Genomic DNA, 21,728 nt, shown 5'->3' with positions numbered 1-21,728 from the left:
GAGCCGCCGCTCTGCGACACGTGCGGACAGGCTGTACTGAGAGAGTACCGGCAGCAGAGGGCGCTGTCGGACACGTGATGATGTCATGGCAACAGTGGAGCCACTAAACTGAGCTCCATTTTTCTGCCTTTGTCTCTACACTGCAAAAATTATAAAGTTTTCTCCAGTATTGCCGTTTACAGTATGTATGTTTACAAAAGTACAACATACTGTATATGTATGTTGACATTATACAGTACTGTGAACATGTTCTAACGTCGACAACAGCAAGGTGCTAAAGTATTTTTAATATGTAGTAATAAAGCTTCTTGCACGTTAATGCAAGTTAACCAACAAATATTAAACTCCCTTTTCTGTTTTTCCTGGTAAAACCGAAAAAGAAAACTAAAAAGATTCTCCTCTTTTTTGAATAACAGGCAGGACATTACCCTGTTATTTATAGTGAGATCTTACAGAGCTAGTGATAATTGCATTGTAGCAAATTGGTTTAATAAGGCAAAGACAACATGGCACAGCTCTAGCACTATTTCTGCACTGAACTGGATAAGAAAGACAATGAATGAATGAATGTCTCACCACTATAAAATGCTACAATTACTTTTGTTTTCTAAGACAGCATACCACATAATATGCCACAGAATTAGGCTAATGTCCTAGAAAGTGACAGTCATTCCATTTCTCATTTATTTAAGTTACCAGGGGCATTACCTCAAGGCTTCTTGAATATGAGTACAAGTTGTGTTTATTATTTAAAAGGAAATATGTTGATTACGAGGAAGGCATGTGCTACACCAGCTTGCATTCAAGTTCTAAAAAAGGTTTGGCCTGGGTGAGAATATCTACTGGCTACACAACCAAGCAGTAAATAAAAATGAATTAATTTAGTGTTCATTTGTGTCTAGCTGGGATTTAAATGAACAGAGTAGGTGTTAATTCAATATTGAATGTGCTAATTTAACTTAGTGTTTGTTCATCACTCTGGGTGTTAATGAGTGTGTTAATGAATCTCTGTGGATTTTCTGTAGGTAATGAAGGGTTCCGGTTTCAGGTTCAGCTACAGATGGGAATTATGCTGGTCTGAGGTTAGTCGCAGAGTATCATCAGCCCACAGCTAGTAACTATTTTAAATGGGAGCACTGGCACAGGGAGGATATACACAACCCCTAGTTCAGTGTCTGCATTATCATGTAAAAATTTGGTATGTATTAAAAATATAGAAAATACCCAGTTCTCAGTTTTGTTTCTACCATTAAGGAATCCATATGTTATTGGTTGGTGTCAACAACCCCACATCTTTTTTTGATGTGGGCAATGCATTGTGCGTACATTTGGGCTACATAAAAATCAAATTGCTAACTATTTTCAGCTATTGTAAACAGTAACATAGAGCTGATACAGAAGTTAGCTGGTAGCTGCCTGCCTTTCCAACCTTTTAGCATTAAACTGTAAACTTGAGATTTTTACTTAAGGTAAATAGAATAATGTCCCTAGATTTAAATCAGTTAACTGGTCTCTTTTAACCTTTGGTTCAGTTGTTGCTGCACTAACAGTAACATCTTTCTGATTAAGATTTAAATGTTGGAACGTAGTTCTGAAGATATGATGGTAGTCATAAGAACAATAGAGACGTCTTTTTGGGAAGATTTTGGATTACTTATTACTAGATCAAACCTCAGAGCTACAACTCATCTCCAAAGACACGGCTACTCCATAGCCTGAGCTACTCCAATGTTTTTGGAGGACTTTATACCTTTCCACCATTGTTTTTCATTGAACATTGTGGCATAAGGCTTGTGTGCAAATGATTCAGAGTATCTCATATATTACATAATTTTCTACAGAGATTAAACAAGCTGTGCATGCTCCACTGAGCCCACAATTGATGTAATATAAAGTAGCTTAATTCATATAATTAAGCTAAATTATAAATAAATAAATATTCTCTACAACCATTTGGACATAAAATATTGCCTTCTGACTTTGGTCCTTACCACTTGTCAGACCAATTTGGCTCGTCTGTGTGTATGCGCATATTTACACGTATTAGAGCCTTCTTTCCTCCTCCCTCTTTTCACACATCCATCTCTCATTCCCTATATAAACCAAAGTTTGTTTGGCTCTAGGCGGGGTTAGAGTGCTCTTCTTCCTGAGGGAACTGATTGTCAGCCCGTACTCCTGCACTTCAGCCACTACCACAGCACCGGCCTTCACTTGCAGACATGGCGCCCTACGAGAGGTCTATGGAAATGATGCCTTTCAAGCAAAGAAAATGCCTTGGTAAGCTGCAGCTTAGGAAGAATATTCTTTATTTTTCAGTCACAAAAAATCTGTAAAATTATTACTTTGTTTATGGTATAAAAGAATTCAGGTATTAGCTCTTTATGGTTTACTAAATTAAGTAAAAAAAAAATTCTTAGGTAAATATTGTCATTACATGGTTTAAGTCATTTTAAGCAGGGAAAATTAAAGCATGACAAGGCTTATTACATGAATTAATATTTGTATTAAGTTGTTTTTTCTTCACTTTCATGAGAACATAATTATAAGAATGGGTAGGAACTAGTTACATTTCCTCAAGTGCATGTACTGTAAAATTCTAATGTACTTGAGTGAATTTAAACCCAAATATATATAAATCTGCTCATATTAAAGAGTAAATATTTAGATATTTCACTTATATTATAATCATTCATATTTAGTTTGCACTTAATTTTTTGTGTTTAATGTAATGCTTTAAATGTGAAAATATCTGTATTGTCCATTTGTTCAAACCATTGCCTTTGAAGCATTAAGAAACAAAGTGTGAACAACAGCATCTAAAAACCTCAGTCATTGCTGCTATAATTGATCTTCAAATATCTTTCAGAACTATGGTTTTATTTTTACTGTAGTAAATAATCTGCCCAAGGGCCAATACATATTTTTTGTAATAAGGTTTTAGGCCACTCTACCAATCTTTAGTGGTGTCATTTTTATATTGTTATGTTTGGGACATCATATATTTTTTTGTTGTAATTTCCTGTTGTTATTTAGAAGGGTAAAGCGTTAAGTCTTATTATGTGCTTATCACATGTTACCTGAATTCACGCTGCTTGTTTTTTTTTTTAACTTTCACATGAATATTATTATTCCCACAAGCAAAGTTTAAAAGTGTTTAACATGGGTTTCCTCAGTGTACCTGTTTCTCTGAAGACGTTTAGTGATTGTTATGCTCATCTATTCATTATTATCTACTACCCTTCTTCAGCCACAAGAAAAGATGAAGTCTGCACAATACGTTCCAAGTTTCCAAATAAATTACCGGTGGGTTATTTTCTATTTCTTGGTACCTGAACTGTTTGAAATTGAAAACAACAATTGTGTGACTAATGTTGTGACCGACCTCTGTGTTTTGAACTCAGGTCATTGTGGAGCGTTACATTAGGGAGAAACAGCTTCCTCTACTGGACAAAACAAAATTCTTAGTCCCTCATGAACTCACAATGGGTCAGTTTCTGTGTCTACTCAGGTGGGTGTTGTCCAGCACTTTTTGAATTAACATTGTGCTTTAGCAGTTTAAAACTGGTTTTGAGTCCCTTTAAAATATGTACCTTTACTACTGGCATTTTGATTATATGAACACTCTATATATGTTTGAAACTCTATGCGCTCCATATTTGTAGCTGGTGTTGTGTTAATGGTTACACAACACTACTGTGTCTGCTGACCAGCCCTGTTTGCTCTGCTAATGATCAACCACTTCTGAAAGAGTCTCTATTTGTCACTCCACCTATTAGTTATATGATCAGTGACAAAACACAGTGTGTGTGAAGGAAGGCATACTAGTTTACAACAATTGTACAGCCTGTTCCATCAATTTCTGAACAAAAGCAGGATTCACTGTTATGTTCATTTCACTCACACACATTCAGATTGAATATGAATTACATAAAAAAATGTCACAGGACCTTAATGAACCTTAGTATTCCCTATAGTAGTTTCTATAAATATGACCTACTGAATCCTCCCTCTCTTTTCTCCCTCTCAGGAGTAAAATAGCACTAGAGCCTTCTCAGACTTTGTTCCTGCTGATCTCGGGAAAGAACATGTGTTGTATGACGGCCAGCATGGCAGAGATCTACGCACAGCACAGAGATACTGATGGCTTCCTCTATATGACCTACAGCTCTCAAGATATGTTTGGCTGAGATAAGCCCTCCAAGCTTCTTTAGGGACCACTTCATTATCTCAGTTCTCCAAAACAGACTTTTTCACACCATGTAGTTCTAGTCCAGAACATTCCACTTTCTGATCTCGTTTCCAGTTTTGTTCTTTCTAATTTATGGAAAGGAGGTATGACATGTGCCTTGTCAGAAGTCAGCATGAGTTGAACATGCCTTAGGAATCACGTCACACAAGCACTTATCTTGGAGATGCAGGCATCTGGTCATGATGTTTGGAGTTTGTGGGGCTACTGTTGAACAAAGATGTCCTGGGATTCCATATCCTTCAGCTAGCTGTCACAGGAAGAGAGAGAGGGAGAGAGGAAGAGGGGCCATGTCGGGATGGCAAACATTTTCCTTCTTTTTTGTTTTTCTTTGTTGAGTCTGTTCGCTTGTCTCTTGGAAACAGCCCTGATGGAACTTGCCTGAAGAGACTGAGCCAATACAAATACCACAGTGAGAATGTTTACAGTGAACTGGACAGACCTACACTGTTATTGGAAATGCTAAAAATAAATCTGTTCTGACCATTTTACTGAGCATCTGAGTCTGTTTATTGAGGGTGTGTTCTCTAATAATAAACTATTAGAACCAATAAACCAGAAAAACAATACATTCACATCAAATAAATATATTAGTTACTGAGGAGGTTATCTAAATGCATTTGTAGTTTCATATGTAGCTCACTGAAACTCAATATACTCAAGCTCTGACCTTTTCTGACCCTATTCAGATGATTTTATATTGAAAAGTTGCCAACATAAAAATCCCCAGGGCCTGAAGTACTTCTCCAGCAACCAATAGACTCCTCAGTATTACACCTCACTGACAGATCTATCGCCTTCCTACACTCACACCTTATATAATCTTAGAGTGTTATATAAGGGCCAAGGGGTCAGTGTGCTGGTTGGCTGAGAAAGCCTTTGAGCTCAGGTGTGATGTTACTCAATAAGGAGTAAGGGAGTTTAGATGCAGGCTAATAATGCTGTAAAATGCATTCTTGCTTTCGCTTTCCCACTTAGCACATCCCTGAGAGTTCTAGCGCCACCCCCACCCCCATGTTCTAGAATCAGGATCCTGGAATGTCATAAGAGTCATGAGAGGCTTCTAAGTGCAGGGTCCATGAAGACCCAGTTAGACAGAGTGTGAGGTTTGCTCCCTCAAAGTGATAATATGACACAATGCATCACTGTCAACAAAGTGCTTTGAATGCAAGATGGGAAAGTGTCCCAGCTTTAAGGAGCAGGCTAGTGTACAAAGTGTTTTAAGCTTTTACGGACCTTGGAACCGTAAGGCCAGGGTTCCAAGAGCTAGATAAATTCCATTTAGAAGTCCATGTAAAAAAAAAAAAGAAATAAACCTTCTGACCCAGTGGTGATGGTAGGAACTTTCTATCCACAGCAACCACTTATTTTATTTCCCATACACAGTGACAAGTAAGCTTGAAGGATGTTTCCTGGTTTTTGTGTTTGTAAGTCATTATTTTTTACCCAGAATATATGTATATGAGCACACAGATTTATAGTACTCTAGCCATCTGTGCTAAATGATAGTCCAATGTGGCTGACTGAATTCCTTTGTATGTAGTCAGCTCATCCTTGCACATGCAGGAATTTCCATAAAAGATCTAGTATGCAAAATTTCAGTCTGATTGGGCAAAACAATCTGTACTCTGTTCCTCTGTGTCTGGAGGCTAAAGCACAGCACACTCAAGGTGCCCTCCCATTAGCCCATATGAGGCCTGATAATTGTCAGTGAGCTGTTAGAGTGAGGACAATGTTTAACTGCAACACTTTGACCCTCCAGAACTGAATGAGTAGTGCTGATAATTCACCTGATTTACACACATTATATTTGTTGTTGATTAAGCCAGTAATATAGCACTCGAGTGAGTTACAAGTCAGTCCCATAAGTCGCTTCAGATCTACTAAAAATGTCAATAATATGCATGAAGTACAATCAAGCCAGATATGCCAAAAAAATGATTTATTAATCGGTTATTTTCTGTGACTGCACCTGGATCTCGACAAACCAGAAAATTAACTTTAAACTAGGTCCCAGTACCTTGAGCTTTGAGGCCTTAAATGAGCTGTAACAAAACAGGCATCCAGAGTTCATATCAGATCCCGCATAGACACTTAAATACAGTGGAGCCTGTCATATTACAACCAGAACATGTGACCAACCTGTAGATGGTGTAAAACTCCACAGATGGTCATGTGAGGAAAAGAGAGAAAAAAAAAAGTTTATAATATAGTTTGCGAAACATTCTCTGAAAGAAAATGACAAAAAAACTCCAGTTAAATTGCATATTGCCATTCAGTAGAGTATTCTTTCATTGTAACAGAGTCAAATAAACAACAGTGCTAGCATGGGAAAAACTAATGTCACAGTGTGACACTCAGCTGCTGCCAAAAACAGTCAGCATGCAGGAGGTGAATTAATGAAACAGCAGAATAGCATCTAAACATGACTCAACATGTGTGAGGGAGTGTGAGAGCAAGAGAAAACGAGAAAGAAAGAGAAGCCCTTGTTCTTACTGGAATACTCAAAGGAACAAAGCAGCCAAAGAAAGTGCAGTCTTAACAAAAGGAGAGCTTTTACGGTCACAAAAGAAGCCTCCGTAATTTGGTGCAGCAAGAGTTTAATTCTGAGGCTTTTGAAGCAGAGGACGTGGCACTTCCCTGTTGAGTTCAGCACTGTATGTGAAAAAGGATAAGCATTTGAGGAAGAATGAGCTGAAATAAGAATCATTTAAACGTACAGTTTTAGGACTAGTATCGCAAAAGTTTCAGGTCTAGGTTTAAAAAGGCAATGGTGAAACTCAAAGGGAAGTCCAGTTCATTGGTAGGGATACATTTGATCTGTGTGAGGGAAAGTTTGTTTTTTCTAGCGAACTGACAAAAGTATTTTCTCTTTCAAGAACTTTCCTGTAGTGTTTGTTATTTGGCTTTTTCCACAGAATGGTGAAGTGTGGTCGAGGCAAACAACCTCCCCATCAAACAATTGTAAAACAAGTTCCAGAAGCTGTATAACATAGCTTATTCAGTAATATTTTTATTTCTCCATACGAGTAACATCAGAATTTGTGAGAAGAGCTAAAGTATATGAAATCCCATCACCTCTGCAAAGACTGAAATCTGGCATGACAGTCATTAAAAGGTAGGTTGATAAATCATGAAATATTAATAGCTGTCAAATTTCTATGATATAAAAATACAGATTTTTAAGAAGAATAAATTAAGTTTTGCAAAAAAAAAAAAAAAAAAAAAAAGATTAGATATATATATATATATATATTGAGGATTATCATATACATATACACTCAATGGCCAATTTGTTAGAAACACTTACCTTGTAGGTCAGGGTACAGTTAGGGACTGTGACTCATCTGTGAGCAACATATATTGTTCTTTTTCTTACCAAACAGCCACCAGTTCACTTCCAGATATCTACTTTCCAGCCTACTCTCCATCTCATGTGATGTTCTCTTGGACTAACTCTAATGATCCAGCCAATCAAGGTCTTTTGGAGAAGCAAGAGGCGGTGTGTAATATTTGGAACCATCTTTCTGCAGAATCTAGATCTACAGGACCATGTGACCACTGCTCTATTCCTTTATCAGTGGTCAGTTTCTGGGTGGAGGACATCACTTTACGCAGCAGTGACACCGATACAGTCCTTAATACACTTACAGCACTGCCCACCCCGACACACACACCCATGTCACTACCATGTCAGTGTCACAGCTGTGCTGATGGTTAGAAACTGACAAGTGATGAACAAGGTACAAAGTAACAGATAAAGGGTTCACGACAATAGAGAGACTACTGTCTACAACTGTACATTTACACAGTGGAGCGATAAGGTGGATCTCAAAGTTGCCAGTGAGTGGATGTACAATGTAAGTGTTTCTAATAAAGTGGACGATGAGTTTATTTCACATTTGTTTTTTTCGTATGTCACGCCTCAGCACACAAACTTCCTTCTATACTCCACGTAAATTCTCATCCTCTGCCTTGTGTCCCAAAGTCCCTTTGCAGTCAGTTTTTGAATAACTTTGTTGAAAGTGGCATCTACACAAATCCAAACCCAGTCTCTCACTGGCACTTAAGATCTTTTTAGATTCCCATCCCAGAGCTCAGGATTTAATTACAGTCACTGGATCTCTAAAGCCATTCCAGATATTCATTGCTACTTATACTATGTTGAGAACCTAGTGAAGAGATAATATGCAATGTGCCATCAAAAAAAAAAGACAACCCCCCCCATTCAAAAGAGAGATCTGAACAGCTCTCGGGTGTATAATGGCTATAAAGCCTATTAACAAAAACCAAAAACATACTGAAGAAAATTTGCTACACAAAAGAAAGATGGAAAAAGTCAATCTACAGCTACTTCAATGTCCCCGCACAACCCATAACTGTACCTTTAACAATGTAAAAGGCATGCTGAAATGTTGAGGGTTGACGAGGCTGGTCTTGAAACAAATAAGTGGAATGGCTGCAAGAGTGGAAGCCCAAGGCAACAGCCACAGCGTTAAAGCTGCTGGAGCAGCCCATCGACTCACTGCTGCTCCTGACCACGCTTGGAAGGGGGCACCAGGTGAGCAGGCAGCTTCGCAGGCAGCTCATATCCCTCCAACTTCACTTTGATCAGATGGTTGGCCAGAGCGAACTCCTCATCATCCAAGAAACCATCTTTGTCCACATCAGCCAGGGTCCAGATCTTGCCGAGCACCGTATTGGGAAGCTTGGACTTCAACATCTCTTTCTTGGCCGCAGCACCCGACACCTTACCATTAACAGGAGAGAGTGTGTAGAATATCTCGTCGTAGGAGGGCTTGTCACGGCCCACCACCCACTCCAGCTCATCAATGCCCTCTCCAGCCCCCTCACCATAGCCGTGACCGAATGGCCCATTCATGGTTCCATCAAATGCACCACCCTTCACCACCTGGTCTGGCATGGACGCCTCCTCCTGGCGCACAAGTGTCATGAGCTTGGCGATATCATTAGCCAGCATGTCCTCAACAGACTCCATGAGTTTAGGCTTCAAAGCAGGGAATTTGTTGAAGTCTTGGCCAGCCAGGAGCTCCTGAGAAGCAAAAAGAAACCCCCAAAAACATTAAAAAGCATGTATATTTATATCATATTTTACAGACAATTGCGATATCAGTGTCAGAACTTTAATATTAAATACCTGTTTGGCCAAAATTCCAGTAAAACATTTTATTTATATTTCAGCATGACTGATTCAAACAAAATAGTACATTTTTAACATTATATAAATGCTTATGCAAGTTACCAAGGAAACTAAATGTTTTCATATGTTCACCCCATGTACACAGCTAAATCTCTGTGCTACAGGTTTTTCAACATATTAAGACACTGATATCATCTAGAAAGTCATACCACCATTCACTGAATCTTTTTTTTTTTGCATCATTTCCACCATGTTGTTTGAGTATCTGACCATTAAATGTTATGTATACTTAAATACCAGAACAGGACAGAATGCACAACACTGAATTACATTAGCAATTATTAATTTAAATTTTCTTGTCAAAACTGTATCTGACAAAACTGAATATTGCTGTTTTTGCTCCATGATACGATACATTTTCAATACAACATGGTGAAAGTATATGATAATTTCCCTTTTATTTTTCGATGTAGAGGTCAAAGAGGCCAATACAAACATACCAGTATATTTGGAAATGATAACTGGTACCAGAAATGTTCATAGAAATATAAAAAGATATAAAACAAAAAGGATACATGGTGCACATAAAGCTCTACTTATGTGCAATGCTTATGTGGAATTTAAGTTCCCAGTTTTCCAGCACTGACCTGCTGCTCTCAGCACCGCAGCAAAACAAGACCCTGTAGGAGGGACTGTGACTCTATTGGCTGCTGACCGGCTGAATAACGTTGAAGACCAATGAGAAGCGCGTTCTCTGTTTAGGAGCTGTGGAGTATCTGCACGTTGCTCCGGCTGAGAAAGAGCTGAGTTTTTTTTTGTCTCAAACCATCGCCATCAGTGTGACCTCAATAATATGGAACAAAACGCGTCTCGTATCGGTTCAAAACGGAATGCATGCCTTAGCCTGATTCCGTATTTTACGGGACAGGTGGCAACACCAGTTCCAGTCCAGTCAAGTTCTTCAGTAAGAACTAGTTTTTGTTTTTACTGAAGAACAAAAATCAAAACAAAATTAAAAACCAATTAAAGATTAGTCCAGTGATAATTTTCTCCATTAAAGACATTCCCATTTATGTTGGAAAAGTCCTTCTGTGAATATCTTTAATATTTTTACCTGCATCTTCTTGAGGTTAGGGAAGTCCCCAGGAGAGATGTTGTGTTCCTTCTCAATCTTTTCATAGATTGCACCCAGGTTAGAAATGAGCTCCTTCTTTTTGGAATCTTTTCCAAAGACACTGGGCATTTCCTTCTTCAGTGAGGTAATAATGTAAGCATGAACCTGGAAAGAGAGATGTCAGCAGATTAAAGGTACATTTTACAACCCACATTTTCTTTCCTGTGCCAACATTTGAGGGACAGAATGACATCAGGATATTTTACCACTTCAAGTGACAAATACAGTGAACGCTTAAGCAATCATTTTGGCACCTTTTCCTGATCTCACTTCAAGAAAACAGGAAATGCTTGTCCCCCATCCCCCAACCGGATGCCAACACTTATTTGGAAATTACCCAAAGTTATTTTTTTACCTTGGCAAGACGTGCCCTCTTGATCAGATCATTCAGCTTTCTCAGGGCAGCATTTCGTGGAAGACTCTGGATGTCTCGGAAGAGGTCCTGCTCCTCTGCTTCAAACAGCTTCCTGTTGTCCGGCACAAGAAGGGGCTGTGCCCAGAAGGAACCGATGTAGACCCGCACGACCTCTGGGGTGTTAATGATCTTCCCTAGTGACCACATGAGGGCACCGTACACTCTCATCAACTGCTGCGTGCTGATCTGGTCTGCTTTATTCAACACCACTCGCATTTTGTCCTCATGGTTTTTTAAGGCCTTGATCACCTCTGAGAACTCATCAGAGATGTCCAGTTTGTGGGCGTCAAAGAGCAGGATAATGCGGTCCACTCGTTCAGCAAACCACTCTAGCACAGCTGCAAAATCATAGCCTGCAGGAACACAGAACAAAAATAAAGATTTAATCCAAGGCATGACACCCTGATAACTCGAGGATACAGTCCTAACACTTGGTCAAATTTTAAAAAGCAAAAACTGATGCTGAAACATCCATACACAGCTGTTTTTGTTCTTTCTGTTCTTCAAGCTAGCATAAAATGCAGTGTCATGACAACGAGCACAGACACTGGTGCAGTGTGGGCTGTAGATTTGATGCTAAATGCCAATATAACAATGAATAGTCCATATAACATCATGAGTAAAAATTACAATATTTATAGAACAGTTTAATGATGTACAATGTAGAAAACCAACAGGGCTCTGTTAAACAAAGCAATCCATGTAAAATAAACCAGTGACAGGAAGCCAGCAGGAGTGAAGGCAGCAAGCTATGCAGTAAAAAACAAAAAAGGAAACAGCAAGGGAAGGAATTATGGTTTTGATTAGGAGCAGTGTCATCTGATCTGAAGAGACTGCAGCTGGCCTTAAACGCCAAGGACACAGCCACGTAGTCAGAGATTCCATTTACTGTAAATATGCATGTGGGGGGTGGGGGGTTTTCTAGCTTGAACAGCTCAAGGATATGACTTTTATATGGAACTGAGAAAATTTAAAACCATAAAAAGGGTTCCCTCATTGTTGGATCTCACTCCCCCCCCCCCCCCATTTGCCATAATGATGACTATTTGGAATTTAACAAAGACACTGAACCTGTTATGACGACACAAGACACAAAAACTTGATTCAGAAGACCAATAGATTACCAAAACAGAAACTTAAAATAATAGAAAGCAAAAGCAAAACAAAGGGTAAAAGCCACTGGATTTTCCGGGAGGGAGAGCTAGGGCTCACAGGGAAACAGCTGACATTCTTTCTACCAAATGGCAAATGTTTCTTGACAACTTATGGATTGATTCCAGTACTGCAGAGTGCAAGCATGAGTTGTGTAAAAGTCCCCACTAATATACTCATTCCTCATAATAGACTCCATTATTTCCCCATCACTGGCACGTTACTTGATTATATAAATCTGAGGGGTGGATTCCCAGACAGACATTACGTTTTTTAACACAGCATTTTGAATGGTGATTTTTCCATTGAAAGGAGGATATAATCTAGGACTAGGCTTGAACCCTATCTGGGAAACCACCCATGAGAGTTTTACTCAACTGATGCAGGCCTTTAAACCCTCTGCAGGTGTTAGTGCAGCAAAAAGGAACAAATTCTTCATTAAAAGAATTAACATCAATACCTGTCCTCACTATAAATAATTTTAACTTATGAAGAAACAGCACAGGCATATAAAGCAGTAATGTTTTTAAAAGAAAACATTTTCAACATTGGATATTATCTTTTAAAATAATATTTCTGAATTGTGAATAATTGCAAACGTTTGTTTTAATTTAAGACAGGACTTGTGCAGTCCTTTCACCTCTGTATAGTCACACATACTATTCCTGCCACTAAATTTTAGGTCCTGACACTCAACACTCAAATCTGAACCAGTAAATAGGAACACTGGGATTGTACAAGCTGTAGCTGTGATAAAGAGAGCCAATAAAGATTGTTTATACAATTCTTATGTTCTTATAAGCATAAATCAAGAGAGTTTAAGAGCTTCATAAAAAAATTAAATGAAGAAAATTTGAGCCAAGCATATATCAATATTTATACGTATATAGCAAAAGCATATAATCAACAATAACCCCAGGAAACAAACACAAATGCCTTTAGAGTGGAAGTGAGATGAGTGCATAGCTAGGATTAATTCTGTACACATTTACACTTTACAGTAAATAGGAGACATTCAGCATGTTTCATGACCTCTACTACAATCTGCCAAGTTAAGAAGAGCTCAGTCAGCAAGGGTCAGCAATGAGGAAATGACACTGACACATGAAAGTAGTCTTAGAGAAGCAACAAGACAGGCACAGATTAAGTAATATACAATCATTTTCAAATATTTGAACTTGTGCCATGAACCCAAAAAAAAAAAGTTTAAAAATGAATTGTGAAATTAATCGCATTTATAAGGTTGAACATGAATAACGTACAATTAATCGTAAGATCAACACAATGGAACCTTTATGTATTAGTAGTGTCTATAGATTTAAAAAATAATAATACTAAATAAAAGTTAAAATGCCTGTGCTTGTATTTGTGAGTGGCTGGTTTTTTTTTTTAATAATTTTTAAATTATTGTAATATCTCAGTCACGTTTTGATCATTTTAAAAGTTTTATTTATTGCTTAAGTGGAAAGTTATTTCACACACACAACAAGAAAAACTTAAATCTGTTTTTTTCCCTGAGAATTTTACATATCTTTAAAACTGTGCCCAAATTTTTGCAAAGGCCATATCTTGTTTTAATATGTTAATATTGTAAATAATTGTGCATTTCAATATGTACAAGTTGTTCTTTGTAGAGGATGAGTGCTTATTTGCTCCAGGACAGTGGTTCTCAAGCTTTTAGACCAAGTACGACCCATTATCAAACCAAAACCTCCTTGGGTTTTTCCACAAAAACATGTGCGGCCCTGGTTCTTGCTTGAATTTTTGCATGTTTTTGCTTTTTATTGACTTGAAATTTGCAAGCTTAACAAAACTATCTAAAACAAATAACCAGGCCTAAACCATGTTTTAAACACAATTATACATTTATGAGAACATATCAAATTTATGGGCAATAAGTGTTTTGAAAGAAATAAAAACTAGAAGAGGTCAATTTAATATCAGTTATGTGCTCTTACAATTATAATAGAATAAAGGCTAAAGGTGAAAACAGCACAGCGCTTGGGGCAGGTGCACACAGCAGCTCTGTGCTCGTAGCAGTAGGTGAAGGAGGGGCGGCGCGCTGTTAAACCTCATTTTAGGGCTGTAATGATTCGCAGGACAGCCATGTTTTGCTTCAGCTGAGTGTTTTCTTCTATTTTGTCTTCACATGTAATCCTCGCTTATTTTTTTCTCTATTTTTGCCTCTGGATTTTGTCCTTCTGGGCTCCAGAGTATTTCTCTGGCTTGGTCTTGGCTTGTTTTTCAAGTTTTTTTCCTTATAATAAAATCCAAATTGCTTACATCCAGTAAGCAACTGAAACTGGGCTTCCCCCCCACATGGATTAGAAACTGTAGATACCCTTGGTTCTCAGTATTGTGTGCAGGCTCTGAGCATTAACAACAGCTTGTTGAATTTTGAGATAGTCTCAGTTCAGTGCCTTGTTTCCTTCAGGCATTAGACCTGCCCGTTGATCTGTACATTCTTTGGTTGCTCTGCATGTAGTACAAGTTTGAATTCACCTCAAAATGGAATAAGTATATTGAGGTCCAGGACAGGGAGGGTAACTCCAGATTTTATTTTCAACTGTCTTTGACATCTTGGATCTGTTGCATTCATCTTGCCAGCACTGACAAACTGTCTTGTGCTTTTGTTGCTCAAACAAGCTCCAGACAAATCCACCTCCAAGCTCCATGTTAAGATGTTTTTTTCATAGCCTTTGTTCTGCACCAAATATAAAGTTTAAGACTGGAAAAACATTGTTGCATTTTTGTCTCATCACTCAAACTTACTTTCCAGAAGTCTTGAGGTCTCAATGGTATTTGGCTCCATTTGGTTTCTTAGTATGGTTGCAAAAATGCCTTTTTCCTATCAACTTCACCACACAGTATTTCTGTTGAAGTATCTTTTTATTGCACATTCTGAAAAAGCCACTTTGTTTCAGAGAAGCTTATGTTTAATAAGAGGTTTCTGGGTTTTTTTTTTTTAATGGTCTTATCTCTGAAATCATTCTTGATTATCCTAATCTTCAATCTGTATCCATAGAATCACTGACTTTCCACAGCTAGATGAGAGTCTACTGCATTTGTACCTCTTTTCATAAACCCTCCTAATGTACACCGAATTACTTTTTCCCAGATGCTTTGACGTGCCGATTAAATGTGAGAAGTGCATCAGCTGCATCTCAAAGACTAGGCTACACTTCATGGTTGCTCAGTCATAGAGGGCAGTGACAGCCTGAAGGATTCATCCAGTACTGTAAAGTAAAGCCACCTATGCTTGTATTGATTTTGAGGATGTATCCTTGATGGTCTACAGTTAAGCATATTTAATATGAATTATTAAAAATATGATTAATTAAAAAAAGTCATTTTGTGACATCTGTTTTTAAAGCACTTGAACTGCTCTAGTGTAAAATAAATGTTTTTTTTTTTTTTTAAACATAAAAAGATGAGGCAGATCCCTTCTTATAATCTCGCCACAAAATGTTACTGTGATCTGCTGGCTACAAAGGTAGTGTTGTTAAGAAAGGACCCATCCCACATTGGCTACAGCATGGGGCACAAAACCTTCTGAATGTGTCATTTCCTTTAATATTATTGTCAATATAATATGCAATTTCTGAGATGTTAAACAGCTCCTTCTGAGTATCATTAACATGAAACTATCAAAAACAAATTTAACTGAATAACTGAACCTAACAATAATAAAGCATGTATAGCCTTTCAATGAATCCAAAATACTGTAATGAAAAAGATACACAGATTTGATAAAGTAGTTATGTAGTTGCTTTGAGTAATCTTAACTCTCCAAGTTAGACTTAATTACTGACAGCACCTGTGTAATGCATCCAGTATATTAACATGGTCTTTTAAATAAACCTCTTATTTCTCATAAACTATACTGGCAGCTATAATAAAACTGGGGAAAATATCAAGGATGTGGTTAAACAGCCTGGTCATATGTGGCCGCCTGACAGGGATCAGGGGCTTGGCCTGTTCTGCTTTGTTTTTGTTTCTACTTCCTCATCTCTATTTGGTGCATAGCTGCATTTTAGCGTAGGATTTCATTTTTGCCAAGAGGGGTGAAAATATTGCAGTGCTGTAACAAAATTCAGAATGAACTTTCTCTTCTAAAAGCAGAAATGCAAAACACATGATGTGGACTTTGCCAAACAAAAAGGGAAGATTTTATTGCTGTATGCAGGCCATTAAACTAGCACCAACTCTGTCCGATGTGACAGTAAAATATCAAAAGTCATTTTCAGAAAAGGTCTTTACATTCCCTGTGAAATTTCTCTCATACAAAATGATCATAAAAACACTGCCTTATTGCCCAGCCCTAATGCCTAAGATATTCCAAAGAAATAGGGTATGGCATAGATTTGTCTATGGAAAACATCTTTAGCAAGTAGTAAATATGTAGAAGAGAAGGGGGATGGGGAAGGAAGGGTGCAGTGAGAGAGTGTATGAATGAGGGAGAGTAGAAAGACCCTAAGGTTTCTGACCTCGGCTGATCCTCTGTTTCTCCCCTGACAGGATCCCTGGAGTATCAATGATACTTATACTTTCCAAGACTGGGTTCTTCAACTGTGCACACATAAACCTAGAGAGAAAGAGAGAGACTATTTAGAACAAAGAGAATATGTAAAACAGGTTTGGGCAGATTGTGTACGCTTATGCCTCCAAGCTGCTTCGGATAACTGTTTTACAATGATTCATGTGACTGAAACTTTGAAAATATTTAAATATGAAACATAAAGCCTTTTTAGAATTTGTCTTGGTGCAATAAACATTTGCCATCTGTTCATTGCAAACACGTGTCAGCTTGGACCTACAGGAAATTCAAAAAGGAAGTCAGATAAAATAATGAAAAAAATAATACATGACTAGAATATAAAAACAAACAAACCAAAATGTAAAGCTTAAACTAGAAAAATTTACTTTCTCCATGTGTCTAAAACCTGCTTGTAGGTTTTGTGGGATTACTCAGAGATGGCCTTGATGGGCAAAGCTGTCATCAAGTTAAGTCTTAACTTTCCGTTTCACTTTTGCTCTCTCTCTCAATGTCTGCTTTCATTGTGTTCTGTCCCTCTACTCATTAAGAACTAAAGTTCAGAAAGCATAAGATCATCTCAGTCACAAGATCTGTACCTCAGCCAGAGCATTCTTTTAGAGAAACCACTGAAAGCCCTAAAGCACAGCCATTATACAGCAGAGATCATAGCAGGGAATTCCTGACCAATAGTTACATCACTCACAAATTCCATGCAACTTATATGCAGTAAATTTGCATGACAGACCAGAAAACACTAACCAGGCTTTGATTCTGGCGCTTTCAACTATTCCTCAAACCTGTGTGTATAGTTATTCTTTATCGTACATAATCGCTGCAAGAACAGCCATTACAATTATAAAAAAGAATTTCCCTTGATTATAAATAAGTCAAATGTCCTGAGACATTTTTAAAGTTTCGGGACACAACATACACTTAACAGTCTGAGCAATCTATATATGTAAACTAAGCATTCTGAACGCTTTTAAAAGCATTTCAGATCATCTCTCTGCCTATTCAGCCTGTAACTGAAGTCCACCTATAGTCCACAAATCTAGTAATGAGTATTTCAACATGTGCAGTGTTTTTGAAATAGTCATAACAGTTATGCTTTTAAAAAAGACAAAGACATTGTTAGGTTGTTTGGGATGACAGATGCTGGGGGAATAGTGCAAATGTGATTTAGGTTTCTGATACTTAAACGCATATGAATATCTTAAACAGAACTCCAGAATGAACAAACAAATCAAGAAAATAAGATGTGGGGCATTTACACAAAACCCTTCAGGTCTTAACATTTTTTACTTTTATCATTTGAAAATATCAACTGCCCTTCCATGTTGGGTGAACAGCTCATAACTGATGGTCCAAATAAATAGTCTGAATAAAATTCTGGTGCATTCAAATAAATACAAATAAGGAAAGTTTTTCTTCGGTAAAGTCAACCTATCTGACATATGAGATTTCGTTATGACAAGATGAATGTGTGTGTGTGTGTGTGTGTGTGCGCCCATGAGTATCTCTCCCACGGTTGAATGTATGTGTTCATTAAAAAGGCCTGCTAGCTCTTGTTCAGTCATGCTTCAGGTAGCAGGCAAAAGGTAAAGTCAGGAGGGAACAGGCAGACAGCTAAACAGCAATTACAGGAGATAAATTTTTCTGAAAGTACAGTTCTACCATTTCAGCTTCTCTTTATTTCACTGCGAGTGTTGTTTGTTAAATTCACTTTGACCTCCATTAACCTCTGAAAGGCTTTCAGTTACTTTGACTTCTTGTTGCCTGCCATCGGCAAGGTCAGAGGAAGGGAGAATCAGCACTGAAAACAAGAACCAACTACTCGCAATGAAGGTTGCTCTGCTTGGGAAATACAGCTTCAGCATGTCTTCCCGGAAGGTCCGTGTAATATTTTACAGTGTAACTTCCCAAACAATTATTTGGCATGTCATATTCAGTTACTTCTGGATCGTGACAAACAGCTGAGTACGCAACCAAATAAAAGGGAAGAGGTTATTTGAACCATAACCTAAATTGGGAAAGTGTTCCCATTATAGTATGAAACCCTAAGACAGCCTGTGAAATTAAATTTATGCTGATATACCAAAAAAGTCTGGTAAGAAGACAAAGAAAACAGGAAACACCTTGTGTTTTGCATTGTTCTAGATGTGCAGCTATGAGTTAGGACACCCGCAATTAAATTTTGCATTGTCAGCCTTATATTTTGTAATCTAAACTAGCAAATAATGAAGCAGTGGCTCTAATCTCAGCCCAGATTAAATCTTCTAAATAGACATACCACCTGATATGCAGTACATTCATAATATTTAAATGCAGGATTCTTTAAAAAAAAAGTTAATGCAAATGAGTTTATAGAAGGGCCATTTCTTCTAAAAGTTCTAAACCAATTAGAAGTGGGACCCACACACCTAAGTCCAACCAAGCACCACTGATTAACCTTAGTTTTTTATAGTGAAGGTTGAATAGTATATGCACACTTACTACACTTGACCATATTTATAGGCCACACCTTCCAAGGATATGACAGTACTCCGGTGTGTGTGTGACTCCAAATAATGGGCGTCATCAACTGACCTTCTTGGTGTGACTGCTATAAGGACAAAATCAGCATGGTTTCAAATGAATGAGTGAAATATTACTCACTAAATGGTGCTTTAAACCTATTCCTTAAGGCCAACTAGACTTTTTGTACAATTCTTACACATAGAATCAAAGATCAAAATATTCTGCACAAGACACACTTGAATAACTTTCGACATTCAGGAGTGTGAAAACCACATCAGGTGGATCTACTAGTCAACGCTGACTTATGGTGGTGTCATAGGCCTCAAAGTCAGAAGAATCCAGGCAGGGTGGTGGCCAGTTGAAGTTACCACCAGAGCTGATTAGTAACTCCTTCCATTTACTCACTTATACTACATTGAGGATTTTCAATTACATTAATTTTACTTATACTCAAGTATATATGGAAACAAATTTCCTGATTCCACAAAACCATTATATCTTATTCTCACTAAGCTCTACATTTCTTCTAAATTCTGCCTGTTCTGTTGGTTTCACTGTATTTATCATTGCCCACACTACTCACTTTAGAGCTCTGGCTTTTTATTTTAAAGCATAAAGAGTCTAAAAAGTAAGTAAAGTGCCTGAGCAGCTTTGAATCCCTTGCTAATAGCTGCTGAATGTATTAAGAAGCTTCACTGAACTTAAGGGGCTTCTAAATGTGATGAGAACTGGAGGTACTTGTAACTTCTACTAGAAGTTTAAATCGTCCTTGATAATGATGTAGAAACTCTCTGTAACACCTGTTCAACCTTGAAATGATTTGTTAAAAATAATTGTTTGAGCAAGTCTTTTTCATTTAAGTAAAAGAACAACAGTTCTATTCGAGTGTGAGTGTGTGTAGGCTGTTCCTCTACTTGAGTAAATCAACTTGGAGAAGAAATGTATCATCTGGAAACTGTAAGAGAATGGGAGTGGCATGGTTTCGAAACACACTCAGAATCATTACTGAATGTCAAAATTAAAAACCTATAGCGTTTAATCCGAGGTGGGTAAATGATTATAAAGAGACAGTAACTGATTCTGTTTAGCTGGATTTAGTGCTGTGAGAGTAATACTGGACGAAAATCTTTGTACCCTGAGTTGGTGCGGTCTCTCAGCATATAGTGACACGTATCATGAAGATACCTGATATTTTTCCGCGTGTGTCGGAGTTTTACCTGTTGAGGAAAGCGTTTCCGAAGGCGTTGAGTTTTCTGAATGGTTTTTTGGGGTCGACCACCAGCGCGTTTCCCGGGACGACCCCCTCCTGGTCGCCGTGCATCACGGCGATGAACGAGTCGGTGGTGGGCTCGGGCCCGATGCGCATCCCGGGAAAATCCTGCTCCATCAGGTGGCGGATGAAGGTGGTTTTCCCGGTGGAGTACTGACCCACCAGTAGTACCATGGGCTTGTTGTCGAAGTCGGCGTCCTCCAGCGCCGGGGAATGGAAATCGTGGAAACGGTAGGTGTCCTCCAGAGGAAAGAGCTTATTGCGGTAGAGACGCCTCAGTCCATCCGCCACATCCTGGAAGAGCTCTGGGTCTTTCTTCGCATTGCTTTTCGACCAGCTGAACATGGTGAAACACGGGGGACGATCCTAAAGCGACCGCTGGACAAGAAACGACGAGAAGCGCCTCAGCTCCGAGTCTTCTACACGGGCGGATAGAAAGAGAGACAGGAGAGAGATAGAGTGTATGCGTGAAGTCGGGACGGTCCCACCCCTGAAGAGACGCCTCCCTAAACTCAGCAAACTCGGCCTCCCCTCAGAGACAAAGTTCAGCAGTTCCGCTCGATTCCTCGGGAAATACAGCTGGATGATGAAAACAGGTCCAGTCCAGTGTGAGTCAGCGCGGGATTTTAGCCGGTTATTTCCCACTGCGTGAAAGTGGCTTACAACAAAACGGACAAACACAGCCTGGTGTCCGGAGGGGGAGAGAGGGGCTCGGAAATGTAGAAAGAGCTAGACTCTCTGCTAGGGTCACGTGCTCAGCTTTCAGCCAATCACAGCGGAACAGCGCTAGTACAAGCCATTTCCGGTCTATGTAGTGAAGAATACCGGTTCAACCAACGGAATTAGCCGTAGTTAATGAATAAAGAGTACATAACCGGGTTAAACGGTTCTTAAAGTTCATGCAGAGACGTAATTCAGTTTTTGAGGACAAAAAGATGTATTCAGTTAAAAAGAAGCGAAACCATCACAACGAGCTGTTTGTTGTTTTTACATAATACAGGCTTGCTGTAAAACATTAGTGAATTCCAGCATATAGTATGCAATTTGAAAAATAAGAATTATTTATACTGAGTATAATGTATATCTCATTTAGAATATTAAGACTTGTTTTGGCCCTTGAGGTTTCATCAGTCAAAGCATGTCTGAATGATCCTGTTTATATTTCATTCTCTGTAACTGATTTATCCTGAGCAGTAACAGTTGGAATTATGTTCCATATTTTCAGTCATCTAGAAAAATAGTGGGAGTGTTTCCAT

The 21,728-nt window shown here is 38.4% G+C and overlaps 2 protein-coding genes across 2 annotated transcripts; one reads left to right on the top strand and one right to left on the bottom strand.

Moving 5' to 3' along the window:
* The first annotated feature begins 53 nt into the window (after positions 1–53).
* map1lc3cl (microtubule-associated protein 1 light chain 3 gamma, like) lies at positions 54–4,724 on the top strand. The gene is made up of 6 exons (XM_066648745.1): positions 54–271; positions 1,026–1,082; positions 2,124–2,277; positions 3,248–3,303; positions 3,402–3,508; positions 4,028–4,724. The coding sequence occupies exons 3-6, from the start codon at positions 2,220–2,222 to the stop codon at positions 4,185–4,187; spliced, it is 381 nt and encodes a 126-aa protein (XP_066504842.1). The 5' UTR covers positions 54–271; positions 1,026–1,082; positions 2,124–2,219; the 3' UTR covers positions 4,188–4,724.
* Positions 4,725–6,084: 1,360 nt separating this feature from the next.
* Positions 6,085–21,281, bottom strand: ehd1a (EH-domain containing 1a). The gene is made up of 5 exons (XM_066648744.1): positions 20,420–21,281; positions 16,636–16,733; positions 10,937–11,349; positions 10,522–10,686; positions 6,085–9,299 (listed from the first exon to the last, which is right to left on the bottom strand). Exons 1-5 carry the CDS (start codon positions 20,815–20,817, stop codon positions 8,769–8,771), a joined length of 1,605 nt encoding a protein of 534 aa, XP_066504841.1. The 5' UTR covers positions 20,818–21,281; the 3' UTR covers positions 6,085–8,768.
* Between the last annotated feature and the right edge of the window lie 447 nt (positions 21,282–21,728).

The sequence above is a fragment of the Hoplias malabaricus genome, chromosome 17, assembly GCF_029633855.1.
Source record: "Hoplias malabaricus isolate fHopMal1 chromosome 17, fHopMal1.hap1, whole genome shotgun sequence".
Lineage (NCBI taxonomy): Eukaryota > Metazoa > Chordata > Actinopteri > Characiformes > Erythrinidae > Hoplias > Hoplias malabaricus.
This window is presented reverse-complemented; position numbering and strand designations above follow the sequence as displayed.